The sequence below is a fragment of the Echeneis naucrates genome, chromosome 6 (assembly GCF_900963305.1).
Source record: "Echeneis naucrates chromosome 6, fEcheNa1.1, whole genome shotgun sequence".
Classification (NCBI taxonomy): Eukaryota; Metazoa; Chordata; class Actinopteri; order Carangiformes; family Echeneidae; genus Echeneis; species Echeneis naucrates.
In genome coordinates, this window is record NC_042516.1 from 1124430 (window position 1) to 1144727 (window position 20298).

The 20298-nt window shown below is 39.3% G+C and overlaps 1 protein-coding gene across 1 annotated transcript in view; it reads right to left on the reverse strand.

Moving 5' to 3' along the window:
• Positions 1-20298, reverse strand: part of tsnare1 (T-SNARE Domain Containing 1) — a 186085-nt gene that overhangs the window by 88093 nt on the left and 77694 nt on the right. Inside the window, exons 5-7 of the mRNA XM_029505222.1 lie at positions 2896-2986; positions 2715-2789; positions 2474-2530 (exon numbers count right to left, since the gene is read on the reverse strand). Coding sequence (XP_029361082.1) covers positions 2474-2530; positions 2715-2789; positions 2896-2986 — 223 coding nt within the window. The remainder of the gene's footprint in view (positions 1-2473; positions 2531-2714; positions 2790-2895; positions 2987-20298) is intronic.

Genomic DNA, 20298 nt, shown 5'->3' on the forward strand with positions numbered 1-20298 from the left:
ATGGTATATACATATATTATTGAGTTGTGTCATTTAATCATCCCAAAAATTTCAATTTATTCTTAAACAATCATGTAAACGCTCCTTTCATTGTTTGTGTGTCAATTTTATTATACCTTTCATCTGTCAGGGTTGTGTTTGCCAAACAAAAGATCAGTTTATGTTGTTGTGTGTCTGTCAGTTTGTTTGTTCATTTAATTTTGCTTTTTTTTTTTTTTTTTTTTTTTTTTAGCCCTGTGTCTAAATCAGATGAGAATTTCAGTCTCTGGACGTTCTCAGAGGAGAACTAAATAAATATTAGACAGCTCAGCTAACCCTAATCCAGCTCTCCGTAAATATATATTGAACACTTAATCAATCACCAGACTGAGTCCTGACATTAGAATACAAAGATATTCTGAAACTGGTTGTCAGTTACTGATTTCTGATATTTGTTACCTTGGTTCAGAGACACTTAGGAGGTCAGCTGACATTGAGGCAGCTAATTTGTGAAAACCTGAGGAATGTGCACAAAACCTCAAATACACACACAAGCAGAGGACGGGGGGGCGGCACACAGCCACAGAGGGACCTAGCTGACTTCTTTGCATTGCTAATGTGTTCCACCTTTGTGCGGTTGACAGCACAGCCGATTCATGGTGGAAGGGGTCACAGCGCAGGGAGCATCCTGGGCTGAGTCACAGCGCTTTGTCTACTGGGAGCAATCTGACTCACCACTCCACTCCTCTCGGCAAACTCATCTTACTCACTCATCCACATACATGCCCACTGCAAACTCTACACAACAAGTTGGTGCATCGCACAGACGGGAATGACTCTGGACAGGGGATTGCATGAGTTTATAGGCTGAGGAAAAGTGCACAGTTTCCTAGGTTTCCTGTTGTTGACTGATGACGTAACTTTTAGGTTGTGGCTAGGGAGCAATCAATACATTTTTTCAATGATCTCTTAATGGATGTTATATTCAAAATGACAGATGACCTCTTTCTCTCACACGCCCTCTCTCTGAAAAAGCCTGTTTAAACTAAATGTAGTAATGGATTCTTCTGCACTGATGAGTGGACTTCCTACTGCTGTGTGTGTTCCCTCATGGTTCTTCAGCTTTCTGTCTCAGTCCTACACATGCAGGTTAATTGGTGACCCTAAATTGCCTGTAAGTGTAAGCGTGAGTGTCAATGTCAGCTAAATTGGCCTCAGGCTGCCCACGACCCTGCACAAACTAGCTAAATAAATAATACATGTATTAATTTAAATTAGCCATTTGTTTATTTTTGTTTAAATATGACGGAAGCCCTTTTTCTTTGGTCAAAGAACCACAAAAGTCCTAACATTGCACGTTTGTCTGAAATGCAAAATGCCATTCGGGTCACCATTCGGTACCAGTTCTGTTCTCCTGCTGTAACAACTCACACCTGCTGTGACAATCAGCACACAGTCACAGACTGAAGAATGCGTCATCAGAGATGAGACGTGACAGATATGTTTCAGCTCAGATGCAGATACAAGCAGCTAATTTTGATAGAATGTACATACATTGAAGTACTTTTTTAAAATTAAACCTTCTGGCCTGCCCAAATGCAGTGACTAACTGCAAATAACCTGTAAATGTGCTGGGATTCAAGTGGTGATTCTTACAGAGGCTCCACAACGCAACATCTTCTATTTACCCATGCAAATGTTGAGTAATTTCCCTAAGCTTGTGCATCACCACTGTCCCAAATATCAGTGAATACACTGTCTGAGAGCCTTCATGTAATTCAGGAGTCACCAGTTCCGGTACTGGGGGGCTAATGCCCCTCATGTTTTAGCTATTTCCCTGCTCCAATACACCTGATTCATATGAGTGCCTCCTTATCAGAGCTTAAGCAGAGCTTGATCATTTGAATCAGGTGTGTTGGAGCAGTGTAACATCTAAAACATGCAAGGTAATAGCTTGTCGGAACTGGAGTTGGTGAACCCTGATCTAGATGTTCAGTCACATCCAGTGCTTGAGCTCCAGTAGGTCCACAGTGAGTCCTCCAATATAATTAAATTTCAAATATATGCAGTTGACATATGATTTCTAAAGCCTCTATCACCTCATATACAAACACAGATCAATAACCTTAAATTGATGATCTACTTTTAGCCATTAAAAATTCACATTCAGTCTGGCAGTAATACAGATCAACTATTATTTGTTCTACAAAATTACTGATTAGTAGCTTCTTTTTCATGATGCTACACAGAGAAAATAAACTCCAGCTCGTAACTGATTTAGATTCAGATTAAAAAAAAAAAAAATCTGCAGTGCATAAGAGTTGGATGTGATGAATGAAGTCCATTGTAATATAATAGAGTGAAACAGGCCAGACATAGCTTCAAAAGAGCCCTTGTTAAGATGCAATCGAGCAGAGAAATCCCATCTCATCATCCTGCTCTTTTATGAACAAGACTGAAACAAAGGACTGTTTTTCACTCAGCATCAGCTCACCTTCTTCACATCTTTTTGTGCTGGAGGGAGCAGGGCCCTTGAGCGTTCTGCAATTTTCTGAAATAGGAACAAATGAAGAGCCAGGGTCAAGAAGATTAATTTTTCTTCTTCATAGATCTCACATTTTTCAGTTCTTGAGTGTGTGTGTGTACATGTAATAGCTCCATCTATCTGAAAATATTTGGACAGAAGTCAGTAATCACAGCAGCGCATGTGTAAAAGCGATGAGTGTGTTATATACCTTCTGCAGATCCCCATAGCGCTGCACAGACTCTGAGAGTTCAGTCTTTAGTCTGGTCAGGCGCAGTCGGTCTTGCTGTGAAACCAAACAAGATTAGCTTTAATTAGCTCAAATATTGTTTAATCCACTGTTTATTCTTCAAAATGACATCGGATGGGGGAGGAATGGAAGCATAAAATACCCGTGAAGAGCCACCGATTATATCAGAGAGCTGTTTGATGAGTTGGCTTGTACTGGTGATGACTTTGTTGGTTTGCTGTTGTGTGGAGTGTCTGTGGAGAAAAGATAGGAAGAAAGACAGAAAGAAAATGAGAATTCTATGAGGTTGTAAGCAATTCTCTTTTTATGCAACCATTGCCAGGCGGTGATATTCTGAATCAGTATATGATGAGCACGGAGAGTTTTTAACCTTGTTAATATGCATTTTTAAACCATACAAGCAAAATAATCAGTCAGGAAGTTGAATGTTTCCACTTTGAACTGCAGTCAACCAATGACATAAAAACTCATTCCATATATCACACAGAGCAAAAACCCATGGAACCAATCCTGTCAACTTGTGGAGACAGGTGAGGGGCTAAGCACATCTGAAATTTTGTATGTACAGAGAGTTACCAATAGCACACCCACTGACGTTGGGTCAGCCACTGCCAGCTGTAAGCTAGCTAACAGCTTTGATAAATCTGCTGGACGATTGATGATTCTAGTCTCAAGAGGGTCTGGCTTGCACTGAGGTAGAGACTCTCTGATGTATCTTCCTCTAACCATTTTCATACTCTCTGATCTTTCATCTGACAACCTGGAGTAAGCAGGTGGTGGGTGGGGCCAAGTCAGATAGCCCAATCAGGAAATAGATGAACTTCAGACAGTTTTATAAACATAACTACTCTGCTTACTTGTTGAAAAGATAGTATAATTAGCACTATAGTTAGTATTAGAGGACCAAAAATATGTAGTTGACTGTTCCCCCCTGAAGAGGAGACGCGATGGAACAGAAAGAAGCAGTGAAACAATTAGACAAACATCAAGAGAAAACAAATGGGAGCAGTACAATAATCAGGCCTGTTTGTTCATGCATGTCACAGAACAACTTGATTCTTCAGTTCTGAGCTTTTTTTGTCTGTCGTGTACAATCACAGTCTTCGTTACATTAGAACTCCATTCTCAATGAGTCTCACTTCCAAATGAAGTGAATGCTAATCCCTTATTCAGGTTTCAGTATCAATGTGATCTGAACTACCACAAAAAATGATAACAAAGTTGTTGTGAAAATATGTTTTCCTTAATAGATGAAAATGCAGTGAAACAACAGCAACATGTGACGCCATGTGACACCGCGGCTTAACCCAAGCCCTAACATTATCCCCCACTGACAGGTGTTCTGGGAAACAGAGAAGCTGTTTTCAAGATGAAACAAATACACTCCATGACAACTCTTCATCTTGACCCTTGCAGGACAGTGTGAGGCTGTATGACTGAGATTACGCTGGAACAGAGCGACGTGTATTAACAACTGTCTCATAGACAATTAATAGTGTTTCTCCACACCTCCATATGTTTTACCAGGGAAGCTCCACTCGGGGTGAAAGGTTGAAGGTGCTGTCGCACTCAAAACTCTCCAGCACATCCGCTGGAGCTCAGGGTTAAGACCATTATCAAATGTCTACACTGACAGGTCGGCCCTCACCCTCACTCCTTTCTCACTAGCCCTGAAAGCCAACACCCATCCTCTAGACTTGACATTATAACAGGCTGTTCCACAGAGACAGACGGCTACACAAACACATGGAGCCACTGCTCGGGACTATCAAATATTGATCTATGTGTGACTGAAGGCAGGGAGAGAGCAACTGGACCATACTTCTGTATCTCTCATGAGAAAAAAAAAAGTGTCACAGCGGGGAAAAAAAATACCTGAAAAGCAACAACCATCAAATCTGTGCAGAGCAGGGTTAAAGAGATCTGTTGAGTCAGGGAGGTAGACAGAGTGGAAGTTAATTTTACTGCAGAAATAAAAGTTTAATCGTAAGGAAATAATTAAATTGGACTGCAGCCAGTCTCCGCACCCTGACCAAAGTCATAACAGATAGAATCAGCTTCTTCAACATGGAAAAGTTGTACACTTAAACTCTAATCAGGAGTTATGACTTTAAATAGCCTGAATGGTGTCCTTCTGTAAATTGCAGTTGTAAGAAGATCGTAAATCTGTATATAGTTGAGTTCAGTCAGTGTGATCGTAAGAACTCAATATTCTGAATGTGGGATATTGTAAGACAATTGTAAGGGTAGTGTACAGAACTTTTTATAGACATGAGCTACAAGGTGCATCACAGTCAGAGCGTGTAGAAAAACAAAACATGGGGAGACAACGATGTAATAAGGTGGGATATTAACACATGGCCCCACTCCTAACTTGATAAATAGCTCTGTGTTGGAAGAGACACTCACGTACAGTCCAGGCCAAAAGTTTGGACACACTTTCATATTCATTTGGATGAGAAGGTGTGTCCAAACTTTGGGCCTGTACTGTATGTCCTACTCCACCCAGACACAACACAGAAGTCATTTTGGAGGGGGCATGGTAAGTAATGATGCTTAGCTAAGGTAAATTAAAAAATTAATGGTAAGCCAGTCAGAGGAAGACGTGGGCAGAAGGTCACATATGAACCACAATCAGACACACACAAATACCCGGGACACGTGCAGACAATTCAAAGATAGCATTTACAAACTGGAAGTTTTCTGTTCAAAAATGTATGCTATTAGGTTTTCATTTCATTCATTTGAAATGTGGAATATTCTGTTTTTATCATTAATGATTAAATAAACTTTGAATTGAGTTAAACCCTAAAATGCGGTGCATTTCATATTTGGTGCATCCATTTATGCATCCATTTATGAGACCAAAAAAAAGAAAATAGAGATTGAAAAAGACGGCAGTTTGAAAAAAAAGTTATCAAGATGTAGATGTTAAAGATGGCAAAGGAGAAAATTTCTTGGTATTAGCAGAATTGGGTGTCAGGCCCGATGTAAAAATTAAGACATAAACTAAAAAAGGAAATATGTTTTTTTTTTTTTTTACATTGTGTTAAAGGGTCAATTTTTTTTTTTACATTGTGTTAAAGGGTCAATTTTTTTTTTTACATTGTGTTAAAGGGTCAAATACAGACTTCACATTCAAAAAAATTACAAATTTCTGTCCATTATTTCTTAGGTCAGGCATAATGGGGTTAAAGAATGGATAACAAAATATATATGTTTTTAATATAAATAAAAAAATTTAAATTGTACGTAAAAATAAATAAATAAATAAATAAATAATCTAACCTAATTATTACTTTCTCGGGTAACTAGTCACTTTTAAAATGCTCCAACTCAATTACTAGGTCAGTTACGTTTTGAAAGTAACAAGTAACTATAACTAATTACTTTTGTTAAGTTAACATACCCAACACTGTTCAATCATGATGTCTAAAAAACACAAACTGCAGTGGGAGGAAAAGCCGGCCTGCAGTTTGCATGGTCAAATATGATTCATTGTTATAAATCTAAAGGAAAAATGTCTCATATTAATTCATAGTACTAAGTACTGTATACCCTGCACTATTGAGCAGCCATTAGAGTGTGTGTGCTGCATGATTAGGAATGCATCTTCATCCTCATCCTCTGCCAGAATATGGGAGCAAACTTGCATATACAGATACACACAAGAGAGAGATTAACAACTGCTAAATCTCAGGCTGATGTGTCATCGTTTAGCTGCAAAGCATGTGAAGGATTATTTTGACATCATAGCAAGCTAATGCGCCGTCATGTTACCTGCCAAAATTACACAACAGGGCAGAGACTGAATGGCTGGCACCCCGGATTAGGGACCTGGAAGGATGACAAATGTATCTCAGTATGGATGTGCAGCTGTTATGGAGCATGTGAGATGTGGAGAGATTCATATGGAAAAAACTTTTTATTGGGGCACTCTGCTGATTTAATGGCACACAGTCACAAATCTGAGCAGCAGAGTCTGAGATTTCTTGACTTTTAGTCCCTTGCATTGAACTTCAAAAGCATTGCCTGTTAAACTCCCCATTATTCAACTCAACAGCAATTTTTCATCATAATCCCGTTTGCCTGGCAAATTCCCAAACTTCAAAACTCAACCTTGTAACGTATTTTGTGTTACAAATTTGTAGGCTCAAGCCTTGCCTGAGACATTCCTGATGACATCACAATGATATCAGTGAGTTCATTTCCTATTAAATGTTGTTTCCTGGGAGAAAACTCCCCTTTTGAACTATCACCACCACAAACTATCCTCCCTTCTGTCACGTTTTTTGTGAAAAACTACTAAAACACTTTTTGTTCCTCTGTTATTTCAGTGTGTTCTGATTTTAAGTGTACTGGCTTTTTTTTTTTTTTTTTTTTTTTTTTTTTTTTTTTCAATCTTTCAAGAGGATACTATTGACACAGATATCTGATGCAAGTATAAAAGGAAAATGTTCTGGAAAAAACAATGGCACCATAGTTCAGCATCCCAATTGATAGGTCATCACAATGTTTTGGTGTCACAAGACTATCATCAGATGTAGGAACACAACAGATTGTAAATTAAAGTGGAATATCATCCCCCTACCATGCTATGACTCCAAGATTATATTTATTTCAGTTTAAATAAATTGGGAATAAATTGGGAATAACATACTGTATTGGGGAATGTCTTCCGGTTTTGCAAGAATGCCTCAACCCGGTACTGGTCCTACTGCTCCTGCTATGTACTGTAATTCAGCTGTGATATTGGGTTAATGGTAGTGCAACACCGATAGCTAACAGTCCAGGAGTCACAGAAAAAAAACTGAGCCAGTTTCCCAGATTTATGATGGACAACCATCCAGCTGACAATCAACAGTTGTGCATAAGACTGGAGAGACTTCAGGAAGTGATTCAGTTAACTGCAACTTTTTATCAACAGAGGGATATTTTTTTCTATCTGACAGATAGAAGTGATAAGTAGCAAAGGGAATCCAATAAAATCTGCGGCCCAACAGCTAAAAATACCGTCTGAGATGTGTTTCGCTGCTGATGAGCTCTGATGGATCACCGATGAGTCAGTGGAAGCCCCTCCTACCACTGACATGCTGTTACCAAACAATCAGAGCTCGCCCACAACTGAGAACCCCTGAGAGGACCTCTGCAATATTACTGCACAGTGATACATCTGCTAGTCACACTTTTCTCCCACAACAAGCTCGAGAGCCAGGCGGCCAGAAACAGCAAGCAAAAGATCGGAATTGCTCACACTGTGAATTTCAATCAGTCACCTCTGTTGTGTGTTTCTTCTAGCCCCAGTGAGGGCGAACTGGAGGTGTGAAGGATGGAGAGAGGGAGACACAGTGGTGGGGGTGGACCATTCTCCAACTGCAATCAGAGATTCCGGACTACAAGACAGAGCACTGCTTGTACTGTGCTCTGGTAAGGATTTAAGCTCCAACATGAAGCTGCTTGACACACACTGCTGACCTCCAACTGGCTCTCTTAAGGCATGACATTTGTAAAACTCACCTGTAAAATATACCTGTTCCCTGAAAACACAGTGTTTATGATTTTCATCATCCATTCATCTGCTTTCTCCTTTCCGGATCGCAGGGTGCTGGAGTCAATCCCAGCCAACGTTCTGGGTGATGGGTGGGGTACACCCTTGACAGGTCACCAGTCCATCACAGGGCCGACACACAGAGACAAACAGAAACAAACAACCACTCACACTCACACTCAGACCTACAGACTATTTAGAGTCACCAGTCAGCACTTATTCAGAGAGTCCAAAGACACCTCTCTGAATGTCTTTGGACTGTGGGAGGAAACTGGAATACCCGGAGCAAACCCACGCAGACACAAGGAGAACAAGCAAACTCCACACAGAAAGGACCCAGGGTGGGAATCAATACTGCGACTTTCTTATTGTGGGGCGACGGCACTAACCACTACGCTGCTATATTTATTATACATCTAATTTTAAGTAAACACAAGAAACTTGTTGCACCGACACCTCTCTGAAGCATCACTTTAACTCGCAAGCGTTCGAAACTTGCATTAAACAGCTTTGAAGCCATTTGGTTTTTGGGTGTGGTATCTCATTAGAAAGTTTTATTGTTCACGAACAATGCAGGGGTGAGGGAGCCATGCAGACATACGCAGACCATCCATTCTAGGTGCAAGCAAAATGTTTTGTATGCTTACTGTACAGGATCCACATCCCAGTTTATCTCACCTGGACTTTGAACACCTCCAACATAGTGAAGAAGACACAGCAAAGGCTATAAAGCCTATAAATCAATAAGTCAAGCAAAAAGTAACATAGTTGTGGCTGCCAGAAGAAAAAAAAGCTGAGAAAAAAACGTGCTGACTGTAAATAACTTGGATAATATTATTTAATCCCCACCACATTGGCAAGACTTACTGTATGTGTCCAGCTTCTTCATCTTGGCTTCCATACCAACACTTTTGGAGCCTGACTTGACATCGTTGATTATTACATATGATACATTAATCTTAGCAGTGAATGGACAGGGTAAAGTGTTCTGAGGTATTCACCTGAACCACTGCAGACAGGGCTGCTATTAAACTTATGTAGCATAGTTGGTTTGAAGGTGATGCTTTCTAACTCTCATACTCTCATACAAAGACAGGCATGTACAAGTGACATCCATCCATCCATCTAGTACATACTTGTGGGACACTTATGAGAACAGATGCAATTGGACAAGGACAAGGTAGACCCTGAACAGGTCATTAGTCTATCACTGGGCGTACATAACATACAACCATTGATACACACATTCACGCCCATCCTTTCTATTTACATTACATAACACTCAATTGTTGGAATGACTTACCATAAATAGCCATTCTGGCACTGAAAATGACTGAAAGGATTTTAAATTGAAACGCAATTTCTCAAGCATGAATTTATGTGTGGTATCCATTGTAGGGATATTAACCAAAAACTTTATTTTCTAGTTCATTTAGTTCCATCAGTAGCAGGACTGCAATTAATTTCACTGTCAGTGCAATAGTGCAAAGGGTAAAAGGCTCATATAGACATAAGTGAGTCTACCAATGATTTTAGTTCATCACAAACCTCAAAATGTAGCAGATTGTTGTAAAGAGGCCAAGTGAAGAAATTAATTCAATAGGAAAATAAATCATCATTTGCATAATCAGTAATCTGTCAGTTCATTTGACTTTGGAAACCCTTCCTGATTGATGGTTAGTGGCTCTGGCACTGGGGGTATAAGAAAATCACAGTTCAAATCCCTACAATATAATTTATGTCTTTGGGAAAATGTTACTTTTAATGGCACAGTGCTGTTAAAATTTTTTGAAATAAATATGGTAAATTAAAATTCTTTCGTTCCTTTTATTGATTTAAAAAGGTGGGGCGATGTATATCGCCTATTGGCTTATGTTGACTGTCTCTCCAAGGCAGGATTCATATAAAATGTTTAAATTGCACATATATATTCAAACAAAATAGAATAACATCCTTATTTAATGGTCAAGATGGTTGATGACAAGGTTGAAAACATTGTCAAAATGCCAAAATCGCTTCAAAAATGAGCCAGTCCCCTTCGACTCTGATGTTAAAATGGAAGCTTTCCAGCAGAAATAAACACTTCAGCCTGGTACAAAGACTCTTTGGTCTCTGTAGCTCTGTAGCTTGTCCTCCTTGACGACAACTGATATAGGGGTGAATTTTTATATGGGAACTTGGAGTAGGAGCTAGGCACTGAGATCAGACCTAATTACAACTCATCATGAGATGTGAAGACCAAAACTATTATGCTTGTAATATCTTCTCTTTACTGTCTGGTTCACTTTGGTTGAGAAACACTGGGAATATACTTTTCATTTATTCATCTGCAGCCGCTTTTCCTTTTTGTGGGTCGCGGGGCTGCTGGAGCCAATCCCTGCTCACATCGGGCGAAGGTGGGGTACACTCTGGACAGGTCGCCAGTCCATCACAGAGACAGACAGAGACCAACAACCACTCACACTGACACTCAGAACTACAGACAATTTAGAGTTACCAGTTAACCCAAATATGATGTCTTTGGATGGTGGGAGGAAAACCTCCGCAGACATGGGGAGAACATGCAAACTCCACACTGATAGGCCCCAGCCCGGGAACTGAGCAACCCGACAAAACACCAGACATGATAAATACATACAGGGAGAAACTGCTCACAAAACATATTTGACATTTTATATTTATACAAATATATTTCAAGTGATCAGCCAATTTTTGGGGATTTTTTGATTTTGATTCTTATTGTCAAAAGACACTTCCAGGGAGAGTAACAGGAGATTCACCAGCACTATAACATTACATCTAAAATACTCTTTTTCACGCACACACACACACAATAGCAGTTTCACAGTCCATCTGATATTAAATATCGCAAGCAGAACATACACCTACTGTTAGTTCACACATAAACATGAGGCTGTATGAGAGCGTGCATTAATGTGGGTTTGAGAGCCAGAGTGATGCATGTTTGTTGTATAAGAGTGGAGGAGGAAGAGGTTGAGAGGTGCCTCCACACACTCATAATATGAGTCTGAATAGATGGGCTGTGACATTTCTACCTGTTTCCTGCATGTCCCTGGTGCAGTCTGATAGATTTAGATTTCAATGCTTTCTAGAGATTGCCCGTTATACTGTTGGAAGACTGCATTGATATAGTAAAATTAAATCCAGAAAATATTTAGTGAAACCTGCTGTAATTAAGGCACAGACACAGCTTTGTATTTTCTATAATCTGAAGAGAATCAACTGGCAGATAGTTCAATGTCAAAAGAGTTTATTTGTGACAGTGACCCAAGGAAAACCACTGATCACATGATGGACTACAGAAGCTGCAGGGTAGTCTGTGTGTGAGAGAGATGGCAGTTTGAAGCCCTGGGTTTGAGGGCAGCACAGCGCATAGTGGTTATCACAGTCGCCCCACAATAAGAAGGTTGCAGGTTTGGGGCCTTTCTGTGTGGAGTTTGTGTATCCTCCCTGTGCTTGTGTGGGTTTTGTCTGGGTGTGACTGCTTGTTCATCTCTGTCTGTCTCTGTATGTTGGCCCTGTGATGTACTGGCAACACTGACCCTTGTGGCCCAAACATCAGACGGGCACACAGGATTTTATTCTGGTCCTCCTGATTAGGGGTAACTATTAGCTAGCTGCCATTCAGTCGGTGTGACTTATTTGACTACCACAGAAAAAGCAGTTTAAGTCAGCTAACAAGCGCTTGCATGATGGCACTACCATTTTTAAAACGTATGTATTAGTCTTATAATTACGATCACAGCTGTGTTGGTTTGGTTGGAGTGAAGGGTTTACAAAAGCAGCTTCTTTTTCTAAAAAAGCAATCTGGAAAATACCACTCTATCCCATTTAATATAAAGAGGCTCTTTCGAGGTTGCTGTGCTGGTTTAAAGGTCAAGGCCAGCAGATGGAAATACAAAACTCTCTTTCTGTCAGCCATCCTGGGAAATATCAATTTCTTGCCAAACAAAAGTGATGAGCTGGAGATTTTAGTACGGACCTCTAAAGAATATATTTCATGCAGGCTTGCAGCTTTACTGAAACCTGCTGAACCAAAGCATCTCAGAATCCTGTAATTTGTTTCACTCTGATTTGTTCAGACCAAGATGTTTAAGCTTGTGGCAAGGTGAAGGACTGACCCTTTATTTATGAACCTAAGATGGTGTAACCCTACTCACAACCAGATGGTGCATGTCCAAGGATGCTTAAGGACGGTGCCGCCCAACTATGTGAACCTCTCGAGAGGATCTGCAACTGAGTGCACAGTTCGGGTGGGTCCGAACTCTTTGGAAAACATCTTTTACCGGTACGAAAAATAAAATATTCAGCTGAGCTGAACAACTACAGAGCGGTGGAATTCACGTTGCACATCAAGAACTCTGGAGTAGCTGCTTCTACACTAACTGAGAATCAAGCTCAAAGATGCACTCAACCCCCTGCAGTTTGCATACAAAGAACACATTGGAGTGGATGATGCTGTCCTCTACATGCTCCACCATGCCCGCTCTCACCTCGAAGAATCTGACACTTACGTGAGAATTATGTGATTTTTTAAGTGTATTCAACCACATAGACTAATCATCCTCAGAGACAAGCTCAAAGGGATACACGAGAAACTCTCAGAATACTTCTATTGTGGTGTGCATCAGGGGTGGACAGGAATCTGAACACAGGGATCTTATGAAAGCCTTCTTTGACTGGATTAATAAATAATACTTCCTACTGAACAAATCAAAGGAAAAGGAAGTGATACTGGCTTTTCAAAAGTCCATGGTCCCTGTCCAGCCAATCAACATTGGTGCAGTGGACTTCAAGGTGGTGCCACCCTACAAATATCTGGAAGTACACCTGGACAACAAAGTTGGACTGATCTCCTCACATAGATGTGACTCTACAGAAAGAGACAGTGACACCTCTTCGTCTGAAGGAGGCTCAGATCCTCAAGTATCTGCAGAAAGATGATCAAGATATTTTACCAGTCTGCTGTGAGAAGTATACTGTTGTTATGCTGCAGTATGAAACAAAAGGATGCAAGAAGCATGGACAACCTGGTAGAAAGAACTGGGGGCTCTCGTGGAGTGATGCACCATCTCGGACCATCTTGTCCATCATTAAAACACTCTGACCATCCAAAACATAACATTCCAATGGATCAGAGAAACCACAGCAGTGGATGATTAATCCATCTACGATGCAGGACAGAAAGATACAGAATATCATTCATTTCCACTTCCATCAGACTTTAAAACTCCTGAACTATTGGGAGATAAGATAGCAAACAGCAGAATTTCCCTCCACAGATTTCTGATTGTGAATCTGCAAATATGTCATTTGTGATGCCTTTACTATCTGATAGGTAAGTATAGTTACAGGAGACACAGGAAAAAGGGCAGTGTGGATGGGATTGACCACTGACTGTCTATAAAGGGGTTAGGAACAAACTCTATGTAAAATTGGATATAGAATCCAGCCGTGAAAAGTTAAGCCAATGGCAAAGAGTCTCAAACCTGCATTTTATCTAATGACCATGAGTTGGCAACTGCACTGATTGTCCGAGGGCCCTATTTCTCACTTGATTTATTAGCTCAGTAATCATTTCCCAAATGAGTTTATTGTCTCCTTCTCTAGTTTTAAGTCTTCAGTACAACATGATGCTTTTAAACGATGGTCCCGTTTAGAAGAATTCAGGCCATAAAGCAGGGGATGCATTAAGGTGTGGCTATGCATATTTGTAAATATATTGTTTCTTCTGGTTTCAAAATACCAAGAGAGCAATTTCCAAATGCCAGTCTATTCAGTCATTCCCTCTGATATGCTCCAGCCCATCTTTAAGGTCACGTTATATATTTTTTTTTTTACCTGTGACACCCAGTAACCCTCATTTCTTAGTTTTGTCTGCCTTCACCTTGCCTGAGTTGTCTGGCCTGAGTCCGTTCTGGGTGGGTTTGATACTCTCGGCCAAAGAAATGCTTTGATTCATATAATCAATATCCTAGTCCCCTGTTTGATAGTTGTGGAACCTTCATGGTTAAAATCATAAATTAATTCTTCCATCTACAACAAGGACTTCAGAGGCAAACTGTGACTGAAACTGGATTGCTTGGAGATAGTTACCCATTTTAATAATTTTGGCTCTGGCTTCTAAAATATTTGATGTTGGTATATTTTTTTAAGTTTGTTTCCAACTGATGCAACTGCAGCCCCCTTCACAGAGCTGCAAGTTCCAGGTTATTTTTATTGCACAGCAGTGGGATGGTCTTCACTTGAAAAGGTCCTGACGACTCCTAAGTAGTAGGTCAACTTTTCACAAAATGAAAACTGAAGATATAATTCAGTTTTTCTCGAGGCCAGTATATTCTGTTTATTCATTGTAAACTTCAGAGAATCAATGAATGAAAATATCTGACCCCAAATATAAGGAATCATGACTCGTGTCCAGTGAAACTGCAGAATAATCACTACAAATAGAACTTCCAGCCATAGGTTCTACGCTCTTAATCTGTTAATACAAAACGCAAACATAAAAGTTCAGTAGAAAGTATTTTCTCTGGTTGAGCGGTCGACAATTGGTAAAATGTCAGTCAAGGTCCAGAGGAGTTCAACAGGGTATACCTGAGTTAGCATTACAGTGTTTCACCTCTCATCAAAGGCTTTCTCCTTTTGAACGAATGGTAAAATGTCTTCACCAACCAAGTCCAAGTGTTTGATGGCAGACAACCATCACAGGTCTCTCTCTTGGTATTTTCACATGGCCACCCTCAGTATGGCACTGGAGTGTTAAAGGATGCCCAGGACAGTGAAATTTGAGACCACAGAAACAAATACGAGATGTAACAATGATCCTAAAGATGAAACATCGAACTAACCAATGAAAGAGAGCGTGATGGGTCCATATGACTGCCTAAAGGGATGATGACTGAAAGATTTGAATGGGGATCCAGCATTTGCTTGTGTAGCAGAGGTCTGGTGGAAGTCTCCTGGTTTTGACAGCATGACGCAGCAGCTAATACTGACACACACTAATTGCTACAAGTTTTTTCAACAACACTTACTTTCCTATTTTTGTGCTATCTGTACAGTGGAAGCAATGTATACGTTTGCAATTAGATGATCGCAATCTCCAATCCACGTTGGTCATAAAACTTAATCACAAATAATGATGAATTGAGGAGAATGCAGGGCCGGATTTAACTAAGACTTTTTAGTCAGATAATATCCGCAGCAGGGGGAAAACTAAGAGCCAATACAGATTTAAGATAATTAAGTAAATACAGAGGTGGAAAACACAAGAATGTTAATGGAAATGCACCAGGCTGTGATCACATTAAAAACAAAAATTGGCCCAAAAACATTACTGAAGGCAAGGTTTTATATGCATTCAGAATTTCATTCCAAAGATAATTTTGTTTAATTATAATCTAAACTTTACTTTCAAATTGAACTATTACTCTGATTATTTCTTAGTCATCAGCTGTAAGATAATCTCCTGCTCCACAATGTGCATCATGTTTCAGATGAAATGGTTTCTGTGTAGAGTTTGCATGTTCTCCCTGTGCCTGCTCGGGTTCCTTCCTGGACGTCTGGCTTCCCCCTACAACTCAAAGACGTGTATGTTAATTGATGTCTCTAAAGCTATTGTCTTTGTACATGTTGACCCTGAAATAGACTGGAACCCTGACCAGGGTGTACCCAGCCCTTGTATAACATCATCAGGAGTGCTTTTAGATTTGTGCTTAATAACACAATGTGTGTAAGAATTGACATATATTCCTGAAATATCGAGCTTGAGTCAGGGTCAAGTTTGGTTTAGTAAGGTAAGGTTAGCTAGGTCTGCCCTGAGGGACTGACCTTCAACTCTTAATTTTGGCTGTTGGTGATTTAATTTGACCTTTTGATTCATCCTGCGTGTTGCATGTTATTTTTACTTGCTGCCTTTTTCTATTTTCCCTCCAGTGTGATTGTCGGCCCCCATCATTAGTGTGTCACCTGTGTTCAGTTACAGTCTCACCTCATTTTTTAAGTGCTTTTCTTTGCTTTGTTGTGCTTTTCCTCAGGTTCTTTGATTTTATGTTATTCATTTCATTTTTTAATGTTTTTGAATTTACAATTTTTCCTATCTACCTGTAAATTTATTTTGTTACTATACATAAAAATATGATTATCTTTGTTTGGGTAAATCTACATTAAAAAGAAATCAATTATTTGTTAAATGTATTCATTTATTTTGTGTGTGTGTATGCATTGTGGGTCTGTGCATGCATTGTGTTGCCCGTCAACTTGACAAAGTTAAGGTTAAAAAAAAAATCAATAAAAAAATGAATATTTAAAATATACAAACTGAACAAACGCAGCAAGCACATTAGAAAACAACACACTTAGAGAACAAAACTCCCAGTGTGTATGCACAAATAACAATGAAATGTATCTCTGTTTGTTGAACTTGTGCGCAATGATAACGTAAAAATCATTCAATTCATTTTATGAAACAAATATTTCTGTCTAATTAGGTCACATGAAATTGGGACTTGTTTTTCCTGCCTTTTTCTCTTGTGCTAATATGGTAGAATCCATTCAGCAGAATACTTAGCATTTTTGTTTTCTGAATGATAAACTTCACACCTCATCAGCTTTGTCTTTTTAATGGGGAAGTAAAATTATCTGATATTTCTGGCATGGCACATGAAAAAAATCTGTCTAAATTTGTTTGCAAGAAATTTAATCTGTCCGATGACACAACATTTTGTTCCTAATCAAAAGTACTGTGAAATAACAATAGCTAATTTAAGGCTGGTTCATCACTAGCAGGATGAAGCACTGCAGAGTTCACAGACAGACTTGAAATTGAGAAAAAGAGGAAAGTCATCTGTTCATACTTTAACACCCCATTCTCCAAATAATAAAACTCAGATATGACATGGACATAAGCACTGACAAATTATATAATAAGCTGTCAAAAATGAAAAAAATTGTTTGTCCAAAAATGTAAGAGAACTGAAGAACATTTTCATTATTCCTCAAAAGATTGGCTTCACATGCCCTTTTCATGCACTTTTAGACAAAATCCCAGGTGATAATTTGTGCATGTGTTTGTGAAATATAGTCAGGAATAATGAGGAAACAATGCACTTGACCTTTTACCTTTGAATTCTGATCAGTTTGTTATTGCATCCAAGTGAACATTTGTGCCAAATCTGGAGACGTTTCCTGAGGGTTTTCCAAAGATATGGAATCGTAAAATGACGACCTGAAACCAGGGAGCACAGCGTGGTGTGGATGGGTGGGGCTGAACGCTATGATTTTCATATAACAATTTATCTGATTGCAACAGCTTCTTTAGAGCAGAGTGGGGTTGTGTCAGCACTAATGCCTCTCTTTAGCTCGCTTCTTTTTGCTGTGGCTTCATTAGAGGCTTAGTCATGCACTGTAGCACGTCAGTTGGGGGCGCTCTGTTCCAAACACAGGCCCATGTCCTCCGGCGTGTTACAGTTACAGCACCAGTGAATGTCTAATGCGCTAACAAAGACAATGACACTCAGAGGGTGCTGGCCATTAATCCACTTAGACTTTTGCCGTGTGCATTTCCATGATTACAGAGGTGGGTCAAATTCTATTAAGTGTGAGATTTGAGTGTTTTTGCCTGAAGCTGTGGAGTACAGATGGCAAGTTAGGCACAAAGAAGACTTGCTTTCTTTTTTTTTAAAGAAGTTTGGATTGTTTTTCTTCGTGCAGAGGAACATGTGCGTGACGATCTGCTGTGTGCAAAAGTACTGCCGCATAAGCATGTCTGTGGCTTTGTTTACTATGCCTGCATGGAGATCAGTTAGCTGTAGCCCTCAATATGATACAACAGCTAATGATGGAGGAAGAGATGGAAGCAGAGGGTGTTTGGATATATCAGAGTCAATGCAGTTATTTTTCCTTGGAGATATATAAAAAAAAAATCTATACCCTCAACTTCTGCCCCTGTTAAAAGTTGGAATTACTGGCATTTCTGTCTCTCAATACTGTTAATTATCATCTGTATGAATATTATCACCATTTGTTTATGCCACATATAGAACTCGACAGGACATGGCAAGGACATGACAAGGACATGACAGGACAACTGAGAAAGACACTGCTCAAAGGTGAGTCTATCAATCTATCTCTTCTTCTGAAAAATCATTTACAACCACAATTGTACTGCTCACATTAAATATACAAAATATGATGAAAACCAAGCTGCGATGAGTGGAACTTGAGATATGAAGGACATAGCTTTAGTCATCATGTTTTCAAAAGACTAGATTGTCAGTCCCAAACCACCAATTACTGCTGTGGTTTATAGAACAGACCACAGCATGGACACTAGGGAATAGAGACATGACAGGTGGAGCGTGACAAATTGGAGGAAATTTTCCTTTTCATGCACATCTTTATTAATGCCTTTCCTTACTGACAATACAAATGCTACATTCAAAACAAAGCACCAACACATAAACTAAGTAATCATTAATAGATTATTTCAGTCACTTTTGACCAGGAGGTCAATTCAATTAGTGTGCTGCTGTTTCAAAGCCTCCATTTTGTGCATTTTTTTCCATCCTCTTCTTGGTTTTTGGAATAATTAGAAACCACATTTGAAGGAGAAGGTGGAACTGAGGAGGAGTGAGGGCTAAATCTGACTGGCTCTGTACTTATTGTGTGATACAGTCTGTCAATCACACTGCTTTTTTCAAACATACAGTTTAATCATAACTGTGAGAACGTGAGGTAACATCATAGGGCTAACTTACTGATAATTAATTATTTCTGATTCAGATTCGTTGCCATTGGAAATTGGAAATGAAATGCATGCACATGTTGTTTTGGTCATAGGTCTCACAAACATAAATCATAGAGAATGGAGTCTGTGATGAAGCCACTGATAAAAGAAAAGCATCACTGGACCTGAAGCTGAAGCTTACAAAGGTATTTTCCAGGGCAGTGACAGTGTGCGTATTCACCTCTCCAGCCTGCAGTAAATCCACCATAGAGTGACTTCAAGCTTCAAGCTAAGACATTCTGCCCCAGTCAGAGCCTGGACCCTAAGCCAGGTGAGTTTCTCTGGAATGGCTCACACCAAACACCCTAAGATGTGTGTGAGGCCGGAGCAGTTCTGTTGGCAGAATCCAGATGACTTAGATAAAGGTCAGCTCACATTTTAAGACCAATTAATTGAGAAAATCAGCTCATTCCAAAGGGTTCATGCACATTTTTTCTCATCACAAATCTTGGCCATTTAACAGTATAGTTTTTGATTTGATTTGATTTGAGCGAGTGAGTGGAGGCATCCATGTGCTCCGAACAGGAAAGTGCCATTCATTTCTTGCACCTTAGGTGACTGACAGGTGAGCACTCCAGAGGGTTGGTTGAATAATTAGCGTGTGGTTAGAGATTATGGCAGTAGATTTGTGAGTATTGATTGTATGACCAAGTCAAAAAATCAGTTTATAAATGCGAAACCTGTAAAGAAACAACTACATCAGAAAATATCAAAAACGCATCAGCAAGTCACAAAAATATCTCGTGAATAAGATTTACATGAAATGGATTCTCAAAAACAAAAAAATCCAGAAAAAAGAATTTATCTGAACACATTTAACTAAATTTTGAATTTAACAACTTCAAAACAGACATTTGTGAATCAATTTTCCATTTTTGAATCACAAAGTTATTTGTGGATCTCAGTTCTTAACTTTGATTTAGATTTATATATCAAAGCAGAAAAACAGAAAAGCCTTTCCCAACTGTGATTAGGTGCTTTCTGAAAAAAGCCAAACAGTACGAGTTATTTTTCATTCAGATTGGCAGAAAGTTTCCCCAATTCAAATCTACAATAAGAGAATTAAGATCTATCAATCCTTTTCAGTTCCCAGAAACATTATTGATTAAAAAATATCAGTTTGAAACTTGTTCATGTTAAGGAGATATTCACAAAAAAAAACTGAAACAAACCTATCTCCATGAGAAATA